General features: G+C 40.6%; 1 protein-coding gene across 1 annotated transcript in view; it reads left to right on the forward strand.

The window, feature by feature from the left end:
• Positions 1–11,865, forward strand: part of LOC139272935 (collagen alpha-1(XII) chain-like) — a 317,348-nt gene extending 305,483 nt beyond the window's left edge. Inside the window, exons 64-65 of the mRNA XM_070889065.1 lie at positions 2,118–2,282; positions 10,327–11,865. Coding sequence (XP_070745166.1) covers positions 2,118–2,282; positions 10,327–10,454 — 293 coding nt within the window. The 3' untranslated portion in view covers positions 10,455–11,865. The remainder of the gene's footprint in view (positions 1–2,117; positions 2,283–10,326) is intronic.
• The last annotated feature ends 576 nt before the right edge of the window (positions 11,866–12,441 follow it).

A 12,441-nucleotide genomic window follows, 5' to 3' on the forward strand; every position in this document is an offset into this window, starting at 1 on the left:
TTTTGGCTCAGCAACTCCCATTTTCCCTGAAAAAAGTATCAAAAGCTCCAGATTTCCATACCAAAAATTCTGCTGTGTTAAAAATAAATCTAAGTTAGACCAAGGCTGAGCTGAGTCGGCACGTGGCCTGAGAAGGTGGTGGTGTTTTTTTTACACCCCTTGTGATTTTTATCTCGGGTTGCTCGTGGCAGTCTTAGAGATTAAACTTTAATTCCTGGAGGCAATACGTGATTGGCGACCCTTAGATGAACCCCCCCTTTCATACCTCCTTCCTTCATAAAACTTCATTGGCAGAAGCACTCTTCTGGAAAGGAAGGTGCCAGTCGCTGATGGGCAGTGATTCATGGAGTATTGAATCATATCGTGTCCTGGGAGTTCTAAAACCGTTATTTAAGCAGACATTTTTTATTGTTAAAAAAACACACAATCAGCAGTGCACATGGCTTGCTCAGTAGCAGAGGTTGAGTTATTCTGTTACCCTTGCTGCGGCTCATTCCTACACAGACATTACATCAACCCCTCATGGGTCATAGAGAGGCAAAGGTGGCGCCTTTTTTTATTTGTTTAAGGTGGGCTATCCCCTGAGACAACCATAGCTCAAAATTAAAAAAGCAGAGTCGTGCGTTCATTCGTTGCAGGTTACCTCCTACCCCCAGATGGATGGTTCAGTCATTAAATGGGAGTCAATTGGTCGTGGAAAATAAAAGTGAAGTAAATGATGAGTAATTTTTAATCCCAGCGATCAGAATTTTTAATTTTATTTTCAGAGGTAGGGTGGGGGTTGGGGGAAACCCCATGAGGGTTGGTATGGGGGGGGGCGGTAATTTTGTGGTTTCATTTACAACATATGTTGAGAGTTACAGAAGACTGTTCTTGAATTACGTGGAGGTAGTCTAGACAGAATGAGGAACAGCTGCCAGGCAGGTTTGGGGTTAGAGGCAAGGTTTCCAAGTTTAAAAAACGGCATAAGTTATTTTAAACCGCTCCTGTTTTAATGCACATGTGCAGTTATTTCATTCCTCGCTCCAGATATAACAGTCTTCTTTTCAGCAAAGAAATAACAAGAAAAAAGTGGGTGATTTTTGTTTTTACCTCTCAAGATGAGGGTATCAGTGTTGGCGAACTCCATGCTTTTCTATTCATTACTCAAGCAGGCACATTATGGCTTAGGTGCGGGATATCACTCACCCAGTCTGAGATCTGTGATGAAAGGTTTTGGAGAGGGTACAGAAGAGATTTACTGGAATGGTTCCAGGAATGAGGGCTCACAGTTACGTGGAGAGACTGGAGAAGCTGGGGGTGTTCTCCTGAGAGCAGAGAAGGCCGAGAGGAGATTTGATAGAGGTGTTCAAAATCATGAAGGGTTTAGATAGAGTAAATAGAGAGAAACTTTTTCCAATTGCTGAAAGGACGATAACTAGAGGGCACAAATTTAAGGTGTTTCGCAAAAGAATCAGAGGCGACATGAGGAAAAACGTTTTTACGCAACGAATAGTTAGGATTTGGAATGAACTGTCTGCTGGATACAGATTCAATAATAGCCTTCATAAGAGAATTGGATAAATACTGGAAGGAAAAAAAATTGCAGGAACATGGGGAAAGAGTGGGGGAGTGGGATTAACTGGATAGCGCTTTGAAAGAGCTGGTGCAGACTCGATGGGCCAAATAGCCTCCTTCAGGCTGTACTATACTTTGATTCTATGAAAGCTTACTCAATTGGAGTTACATTACTCTATTTTAGTGAGTTACCCATTTAAACTCAACAGTGACTCCTGGCGGTAAGTACTTGTGTGTGTATGTGACCACGTGCATGTGTGCCTTAGTGTGTGCACATGCATACATGTGTGTGCGCACGTGTGTGTGTAAGATGTGGATGGAATCGAGCACAACTATTATTCTTCCCATGGTGCAATATCCAGCCTACACTCACTGTGTAGGCTCACATACAAAAATTAACCACTGCGGGTTGGCGGAGGTTAGGTACCAGAGGACTGCAGGCACAACCGGAACTGTACCCCAACATCTTCAGGAGGCGAGAGGAGAAAATTAGAAGAGAATTAAACAATAATATAGTGCTGATTCTGCCCTAATCTCTCTGGTGTTATCTTTTTATCCAGGCTCACGAGGAGAATCAAGAACTGGCCCAACAGGTCCTCCAGGTCCAATGGGACCCCTAGGACCACCTGGTCGTCAAGGACATTATGGGACTCGAGGTCCTCCTGGCCCTCCTGGTTATTGCGATTCCTCCATGTGTGCAGGCATCCCATACAATGGATATCCAGGTAGGTTGTGGTCTTCAGAATTAGTCCAGCAATTTGCTGTTTTCTTTTTATATATTCTTTTTGAAATCAGATTGACATCAGGTAGTTTTTTTAAACATTGGTTTAAGACATAAACTCCCTACTGAGTTGGGTGAAATTAGCACCTTTTTAACCACTTTTATAACTATACTATAAACAATTTAAAAAAAAATTCTTATTAATTTTTTTAACATGATAATTAACATGAATTAAACCAAGGCACTAAAAACTAATGAGCTTCTTGTATAGTTTGTAAACTAACCATTCAGTAGGCTAGTAAGAAGTTTACACCTTGGTAAACTGGAGAATGATCAGTCGACCATTCTGTCCTGGACTTTGCAATGCATGACATCTAATTGCACCCATGCTGTAAAGTGAAGCATAACAAGAGAGGCATCCATTGCAAAGATTTGTAAGGCTATAACTTTTTGTTCTTTAAACTGAAGAAGTGGCTGGAATGTTTGCCCGAATGATCCAGTGGCTCCTTATATAAATCGGGATTTAAACAGGTGACTAAACAAACAAGTAACAAAACAGCAGCGAAGATTAACATGTGGCTGTGCTGAAATGCATCATGGGTAGCCTTGGTGCTTGGAGGCCTCAATCCAAAAATGGCAGTTCTTGGCAGAGAGGTAATCAGTAAGACGAGTGATTTGACGTGGTGTGCAGCTGCTTTGTGCTGTTTGCTACCTAGATTTGTGTAAGAGGTCGCTGAGGCAGGGCATAGCTGGAGTTGAGATGAGTGCAGTGTCGACCCGCAGGGCTAATGGGAAGACCAAGCAGAAAGGGTCAGTGTGAAAAGAGAGCAGGACCACGAGTAGGGTTATTGTCCACCCTCTCGGATTGTCTGAGAGTCTCCAGGAACGGCACAGGCGCAATGGTCTTCTTTTGTGCTGTGAGATTCTATGAGCAGTGAATGGAAGACGAATCTTCCAGCTTCCAGTTTCCTCTCAGATGAAATAATTAGAGGAAAGTGTTTAGTCTGTGTGACCTAAATCAGTGTTGTCCAATAGAAATCACTGACTAACCACAGGTGTGGCTATTTAGAAAAACAAGCCTCAGCTACACTCAAGCTAAATGTACATCACGTGTATATTTACCACCATTCAAAAACTATGGAAGTAAAGCAGTCACAAAAATCAAAAAAGACACACACTCTGCTTTTCGTCTTACCCTTTTACCAACAAGCGCCCAAAAAGTTAAAGTTCACAAGTTTAGACCATGCGGGTTATATTGAGGTCATAACCAATGGTGAAGTCTATTATTGTTATATTTAGTCATCAGAAATGCAATTAGTTGCATCTGGATGCCCGATTCATAGAATCAATCATTCAAATCTGCAGCACGGAAGACGGCCATTCGGCTCATCATGTCTGTGCTGGCTGAAAAAAAGCTATCCAACCACTTTCCAACTCTTGGTCCGTAGCCCTGTAGGTTACGGCACTTCAAGTGCATATCCAAGTACTTTTTAAATGGGCTGAAGGTTTCTGTCTCTACCACCCTTTCTGGCAGTGGGTTACAGACCCCCAACACCCTCTGGGTGAAAAAGGTTCTCCTCAACTTTCCTCTAATCCTTCTACCAATTACCTTAAATCTATGCCCCTTAGTTATTGACCTCTTTGCTAAGGAAAATAGATACTTCCTATCTACTCTATCGAGGTCCTTCATAATTTTAGACACAAATTAAGTCTTCTGTCAGCCTCCTTTGTTCCAAAGAAAACAACTACAGCCTATCCAATCTTTCCGCACAGCTAAAATGCTCCATTCCTGGCAACATCCTTGTAAATCTTCTCTGTACTCTCCCTATTGCAATCACATCTTTCCTGTAGTGTGGTGACCAGAACTGCACACAGTACTCTACTTGTGGCCTAACTAGTTTTTATACAGTTCTAGCATAACCTCCCTGCTCTTATATTCTATGCATCGGCTAATAAAGGGAAGTATCTCATATGCCTTCTTAACCACCTTACCTACCTGTCCTGCTACCTTCAGGGATCTGTGGACATGCACTCCAAGGTCTCTCTTTTCCTCTACTGTTCTCAGTATCCTACCATTTATTGTGTATTCCCTTGCCTTATTAGCCCTCCCCAAATTAGTCACATGTTGCCAGCAGCTCACTCATTGGACAGCACTGGCCTAAACAGAAACTGAGTTTGATGCGTGGGGGGTAATGCTCCCTGCCGCAGTTGCTGGATTTCTGTGGCTAAAGTTCTGAAAACTTGAATGTGATGCAAGCTGTAAGCATAGGTGTCGAGAAGTAAATAGAAATACTGTTTTATTATTATAGTTACTCGCATTTCTGTGCTACAGGACCATGGTTTTACTTGCCAGGAAAATGCTAAACCTTTATAAATTACTGGTTAGGCCTCAGCTGGAGTATTGTGGGCATCACACTTTAGGAAGGATGTCAAGACCTTGGAGAGGATGCAAAGGAGATTTATTAGAATGGTAGCAGGGATGAGGGGCTTCAGTTATGTGGAGAGCCTGGAGAAGCTGGGATTGTTCTCCTCGAGCAGATTTAATAAAGGTGTTCATAATTATGAGGGGTTTTCAGTAAATAAGGAGAAACTATTTCCACTGGTGATAGGGTTGGTCACCATGGCACAGATTTAAGATATTTGGCAAAAGAACCAGAGTAGATGTCGGGAGAATTTGTTTACACAGCGAGTTGTTATGATCTGAAATGCACTGCCTGAAAGGGCGGTGAAATTAGATTTAATAGGATCTTTCAAAGGGAATTGGATAAATACATGAAAAAGAATAGCTTGCAGGGCTATGAGAAAATAGCGGAGGAGTGGGACTAACTGGTTAGCTCTTTCAGAGAGCTGGAACAGGCATGATGGTCCAAGTGGTCTCTTATGATGCTGTATGATTCTAACAATTTGCTTGGTTTAAAACTGGTGTCCAGCATTGCCTTGATTGATCCGCTGGGCACTGCGGCTAGCAACCCAGGAGAAAAGTTTGCACTTCACATTCATGGTTCACACCTGTGGTTTGCACCAGTGGTTTTCGAAGCTTCGCGCACAACAGCTGCTTCGTGAAACCACGAGCAAAGATACTGAGGTGGGCGAAGTATAACGTTCCCCAACTGCGGACAAACAACATTTGATCAGATGGCACATAATAAGATGGTACGTGATCAGATCTCATGTGGTCAAATGCTATGTAATCAAACTACAAGGAATAGATCCAACCAGAGTGGGCAATGCTAACCTACGAGGTAGAGAGACAATAACCACCAACATAGTGAGAACCTGGGATGAGAGAGTCATCCTATGAGGAGAGATTGGATAGATTTTTCCTATACTCTCTGTAGTTTAGAAGAATGAGAGGTGACCTCATTGAAACATCTAAGATTCTATGGGGGATTGACAGGGTAGATGCTGAGAGATTGTTTCCCCTGGCTGGAGAGTTTAGAATTAGGGAGCACAGTCTCAGGATAAGGGGTCAGCCATTTCAGATTGAAATGAGGAGGAATTTTTTCACTCAGCGGGTTGCGAAACTTTGGAATTCTCTACCCCAGATGGCTATCGATGCTCAGTCATTGAATATATTCAAGACCGAGATTGATAGATTTTTGGGCACTAAGGGAATAAAGGGATATCGGGCAGGAAAGTGGAGTTGAGGTGATCTTAATGAATGGCAGAGCAGGCTCGAGGGGCCGTATGGCCTACCCCTGCTCCTAATTCTTATATCCTTGCGTAACCTCTCTAAGAGATGTTGCGACTGACCCCACGATTCTTAGCAGTTTTTGTGGCAACAGAGTCACATGCCCTAATGATCAGATCCAATAAGATCAATTTCTTTAAAACACTCACAGGCTGTCGAAAGAGCTATCCATTTCCAAATTACTAGTTTTAATGGTGATGTCGAAACCAAAACAGGAATGAAATATGCTCACAAATGTAAATTTCATACTTCTTGCCCAGAAAGAAATCTAATATTTTAAGTTAATATTTTAAAATTCATTATTAAACCGCCTTGTTTGGCTTGCAATATTACCAATAAAATATATAAATTATTTAGACATAAATATAGCCATACTAATTTTTAAAACATTTTAAAAGTGCATTGCCTGCATGAAAAATAAATGCTTTCCAAAATCTCTCTTCTTTTGAAGGAGAAGGGTCATCTGTCACTTTCAACAAAATGGCGTCACCTCCAAGTGGCACAACAACAGCTTGACTTGCGTGGCATGCATAAACAAACAAAAGACGTGTCAAACCTGTTGTGAAAGTGGTGCCCCTTTAACGTTTTGGCAAGCACAAGGCGCGAGAAATGTGTTGAGATATTAAAAGGGTGCTTGTCTTCCTAAAATGAATGTTTGGCCAGTCTTTTTGTTTTGTTGGTTCACAAACGCATTGGACAGCAACGTAAATTATGTTGATATTGGTGAAAGCACATTGCTCTTCTTGCCCGACAAAAGAATGAAGAGTTTGCAAAACACATTGCTTGAAGGCAGTATCCCTTTAAGAATTGAACATCAACTAAATGTCTCACAAGTAGTATTCCTTAAAAGGGGGCCATGTGTGCGACTCACTCCGAAGAACCCAGAATATTCCATAAACCTGCTCCATCAGATTGTACAGCCTGGAGGGTCTAAGGCCTGTCTTTAATCTGTCAAAGTAACTTCCTGCCCCTGATTACTGTAAGGCAGGATATTCCCCTTAAACTCTATCCCACATGTGGAAATATCAAGAATGTTATTTTTCCAGTGGGATTTTAGCAGCTATTCAAATCTTTCTTTGAAGCAAATGGGTGTAGACATTGCTTGCAATAATGAAATCATCACCCATATTCGCTTCAGCGTGTAAACTATTAAATCCTTAGAATGGACCGCAGTCCATTTCAGTATCCAACTAACAGCCCTGGCAGCTACAAAGAAGGGACCCAAAATTCGATGAACTAACCCATGTAGAGCTCCCAGTACATCTATCTTATATACCTCTTCATATAATAAAAACAGTCTTGTGCGGGTACTTCCGGTACATTGCATCACACTTCCTGCCAATCACATCACTGTTCCTGTCTTGAAAACACTTAGTTACAAGTAAATATATTTCTCATAGCTACCAAATGTCTTACAGCTGATTGGCTCAACTCCAAAGTTTTCAATTTTCATTAAATAGCAAGAAATCAGGAGACAATTTACAGGGTTAAAGTTTATATAGCCAAAGAACTCCATAAAAAAAATCAATTGTAAATTAATCCTTATTCCCCCACCAACTCAGTGTGTGCAGGACTGCCCCTCCCACCACTAATCTCATTTGTGTAGGCCGTCCCCTCCCCCACTAATCGCATTTGTCAGCTTTCCCCTCCCCCACCAATCACATTTGTGTAGGCCTTACCCTCCCCGGTAACCCTGTGTGTACAGGACTTCCATTCCCCCAGTAATCCCAGGTATGCAAGACCTCCCCTCCCCAACTCCCAACCAGCCAACACTGTGATATTTCAGGCCAAACTGTTGCTGGAACTAGGCTCTACTTGAACCTCAAAGAAAGCAAAGCCCAGAAAAGAGAACCATCAATTTATTTTAATTATAAAAGAGCTTTACAGCTACTGATTGATCCCTAAATAGAGACATTACATTTATTGCACCTACAACTGTTAATATTATGAAAATAAAATAAACTAAACTAGAGTATAAGATTCTGATTTAAAACATAGCTAAAGTAAATAAAAAGGCTGTTCAACATGAAGGGGTAACTTTAGGCCTTGATGCCAAGTTCATCTTGTAACTTTAGCTAAAAAAAATACTAAAACCTAATTTCAGGTACTCAATGTTTTAACCTGTTGTCAATACCAGCGATTCAAAATGTACCGATTTAGATAACAAATGCAATCAAAACATCGACAAAGGGGACTATAATTTTCTCAGTGCACTAGTTCTCGCGAGTTTGTGTTACGTCCCAATCTCGGTTGGTGGAAGGCAACAGCTTTCGATTTGTTTAAGAGTGGCCGATAAACCGCTGACTGGAATTTAACATCCGGGATTGCAAAAAACCAGCGTGCAGAGAAAATTAATCCCCGCCCCAGATATGTTAACGGTCTAAATATTGTGATGTGATATATGTTTGATTTTTGTTCTGAATAATTAAAAAAAACAGAAATAGCTCGTTTATTCACCAATGCAAAATTTAAAAAAATTATAGCTCTTTTTCCCAAAACTAACATCATTCTTAACCTGTTTCAGGTTCCGGATAAATTTTACTAGGTTACCCATGGTGCTTAGAAAAAACCGAAAAGTTCTGTTTCTGAAATATTTGTTCCCGAGCTTAATAAGAAATGAGCCTTTTTGGAAAATTCACCAGGAGTTGATTTAACGAACTCTGTTGACCATCAGTTCTTCATAAGGAGAGAGAAACACACCTACTAAACTAAGAGAGTTTGCAGTTTCTATATATGAAACAGACGTCAGAGATGCCTGCCATTTTAAGGCTGTTTCATTGTGAAGCAAAAAAAAGAGTCTCGCTCACGAACAAGGCTTAAACTTACTACTAACCTTGCGGAGGTTACACCATTTTACAAACAGCAACAACAAAAAAAAAACACAGATTTTTTAGCCCGGAGTGTTCAAATTACTTTGTTGTATTGTTTCTGTAAATAACTAATTGCAGCATCTCAACGGTTCAAACTGAATCACAACCCACGCCAGCTGTAACATCTATTAAACCGGCTTCTGCCTTCGGGCCCGCTGCTTGCTATCTGCTTTAGAAAGTAACCATCCTTCTGAAACTGTATTAGAACACATCACCAAAAAAAAAACCACAAAAAAATCACCGACAAAAGTACAAAGGAGTGTGAAATTGGTCTCGAACAGTCGTGCAAAAGGGGCGACCATGAATCAGCAGCCTGTTCTATGCTCTGGTTGAATTTCTGATCCATTGGAAAAGAAAATTGGGCGGAGTGTAAAATGGGCTACCGATTTGCTAGTGTTCGTTTTGCACTACTGACCCAGACCAGTTTCACGCTGAAACTTTTCTTTGGCCGGGGGGGGGGGGGTGAGTGCTGTGGGGGAAGAAAAATAACTTTGGTTTCAGGCTTCTTGAATGTCACAGTATATATATATTTTTTAATTTAGTTTAGCTAAAAAGAAAGGTTTGTGCACTCACAAATGCAACACGCAAGATCGACAGAAAAAACCTGTGTGGCTTTGCTTTTGTGATATTACCAACTGCCCAGAAGCTTGTAATAACACCGCAAATTCTGAATTTGTTTGTTCCGCCATTCCCAGTAGGTAGCCACACCCAGAGGATGCGCGGGTTGGTGTTTTAGTCCTACCTCCGACCAGTCCTCCCGTCTAGCACGGCTCCCTACTGGCAGCGGGGGATTGGTGAACTTGAGCCTCAAATGTTGGCTGTGCGCCTGCCATGGGTCTCACTTTTTAACCCCTCTCTCGCATCTATACATTTGTTGATACCCATTTTTGTCTGCCCCTTCCATTTTGCTATCGTGTCTTTATTTAAAAATGTAATCACTGTTGAATTATTCTCCTTCAAGTTATTGATTTGCATTTAATGGGTCTTTTTTTAAAAAGCCACGGGCAGTTCAAATCGTCGTGTTCGGTATTAGTAATGATCACGCTAACACATTCATATGAAATTCATTTTAACAGCAAGTTCAATACCTTTGTTAAACATCCTTTTATTAATATCACACAGCACAATTTCAACTGCCCTGTCATTACAAATGTAGTGTTAATTATACTTTATGTGCAATTATTGCTTTTTTGGTTCCAAACAAATCCTTTCTTTAAGAAAAATACATTTTTACCAACCTTATTAATGAACCAAAAGAAGCAATTCTACTCTTCCCCACTGCTTTGTTAGAAAATAGTATAATTGTGTAAAAGTCTCTTTTTCAGGTGAATGTAAATCAAAATATACATATAATTATATATATATATAAAATGTATGTGATATAAAAATTTAATTTGTGCCTGACATGTTGTATACATGTCTAAAAATGAGGATTGGTAGGCTGCCGATTATAGTGTTTGTTATATCAGACCCATATTTCCAACCAGGACAATACGAGCAGCAACCCTACCGACCGGAAACCCATGTTGTGCCCATAGAAAGGGAAGAGGAAGAAGAGATCGACCAAATTGAAACTGAAATTCAGTCGCCTGGATATAGCCGAGTTCATTCATGAGGAATGGCCATCATTGTTTCAAAAAAATACAAAAGGGGAAGGGCGAGGAGAGGAACCGAATCAAACTGAATTTCAATCTGTATCTTGTTGCCACTTTCATGTCTGCAGAAGTCTCTGTGTTTTCTATCACTTCATTTGGCCCCAGTTGAGCAGTTTAAAGTTTTGGTTTTGGATCTGACTGTAACCTGATATCACAAAGAGGGAAGAATTCCTCTGGCTGTAGCCACAGTACCATTTTTAAATGGCATCTGCAACGCTGCTACACGCATATTTGGTACAGTTCCAGCCTCGCATCCCTTGTAACAATCATGTTACATTAGGGCAGGGAATGGTAGGAATCCCTCTAATCGTGACACATAGGGACATCGTGCAAGCCACCCCCTTGTGCGAGATGCATTTATGCTTTCGCTAAAAATACTAAGCAGTGGTAATCTTTCTTACCGCGTTGTAGTCATGGCAATCAGATTTATTCTGACCCCTCCCCTTCCCTGCTTGTCAACATTTGAAAGCCGGGACTCCTGCACACGTGAATGCTGCAAAAAAAAATGAATTCGCTCGTTGCTCGCGTAACCCATATGCTCTCGGCCTCTCATTTTCCTCCGGTTATGTATATGCTTTAAGGTAGTAGCAAGTCTTTGCTGTCTGGTCTTAACCTGCGTAGATTAGTTTTAACCGTGCCCCTGTTCACTTTAATTACACTACAACCAAAAAAAAACACCAAAAAAAAATCACTTTTCTTTCTCTGCAGTCGATTCTTTTTCCAAATAGAAAGAAAAACAAAAGAAAACATTTTCCACACCATAGACGGTCTCCTCCCCCCACCAGTCATCCCCATTATCCCCCCATTCACAATGGTTACTCAGCGAATTTATCCCATGTTAGCACTTCAAATGCTATTTAAACAATAGCGATAATTAGCAAGCGACAAGCTCGTCTACTACATTCCAATTATTATATAGCGTATCTGTATTTTCAGTTATAACCTTATAGGAATATGTTACTTTATCTTACAAGTGTATCAATTGGTTAACTCAAGAATTAGGTGCAACACACTCTTAAGAAAGAATACTGCTTAAAATCATCATGCCAACAGATACAGTACTTAACACTGCTTCAACCGTTTTTTTTACATTAAGACTTTAATACTTTGAACGAAAATTGTGCTGGTTCTCAGCAGATCTGTTACAAAGGGTGGTGGAAATGCATGTCTGTGATGTATATTTAGTATGGAACCTTTACCAGAATATAGTGTTTTCAGAAACTAGAATGCAGTTGGAATCTGTTTGCAAGCCTATGGATATAGAATTGCTACTTCATATTTGCAACTGCAGATTGTGAATTTCACAGCCTAAATTTCCTATTTATTTCTGAAACGAAAGAGGCATTTTTCAATAAAACTACTGAAATGAAACTACCTGCTCTTGGCTCTTCTTTTAATCAGTAAGATTTTTCTTTAGTTTAACTTAGAATGATACCAGGGATGATGGATAAAAACAGAAAATTGCTGGAAATACTCAGCAGGTCAGGCAGTATCTGTGAATAGAGAAAAGAGAAACATTTCAGGTCCATGATCTTCGTCAGAACTGGAAAAACTTAGAGATGTAATAGATTTTTTAAGCAAACACAGGGAAAGGGGGGAGGGGAGGAAAGAACAAAATGAAAAGTCTGTGATAGGATGGAAAGCAGGAGAGATTAAATGACAAAAGGGTGATAGTACAAAGCAAAGGAGATGGTAATGGGACAAGTAAGGAAACAAAAGATGTGTTGAGATTAGGTGAAAATGGAGATGGCAGAATCATCAACAGCTGCCATGTTGAAAAAATAGGGATGCGTTTATTTGTACTGCCAAAATGACCATCATGCTCCACCCTTTGTTTCTGATTGGTCCCCTTGGAGGAAACGCCACACCCTGAAGTTTCACAGGAACTTTAAAAAGCTTCCCAATCTTCTGTCCCCCCGCTAGTTTTGGCCACTTTGTATGCCCTTG

This window comes from Pristiophorus japonicus, chromosome 9, assembly GCF_044704955.1.
Source record: "Pristiophorus japonicus isolate sPriJap1 chromosome 9, sPriJap1.hap1, whole genome shotgun sequence".
NCBI lineage: Eukaryota > Metazoa > Chordata > Chondrichthyes > Pristiophoridae > Pristiophorus > Pristiophorus japonicus.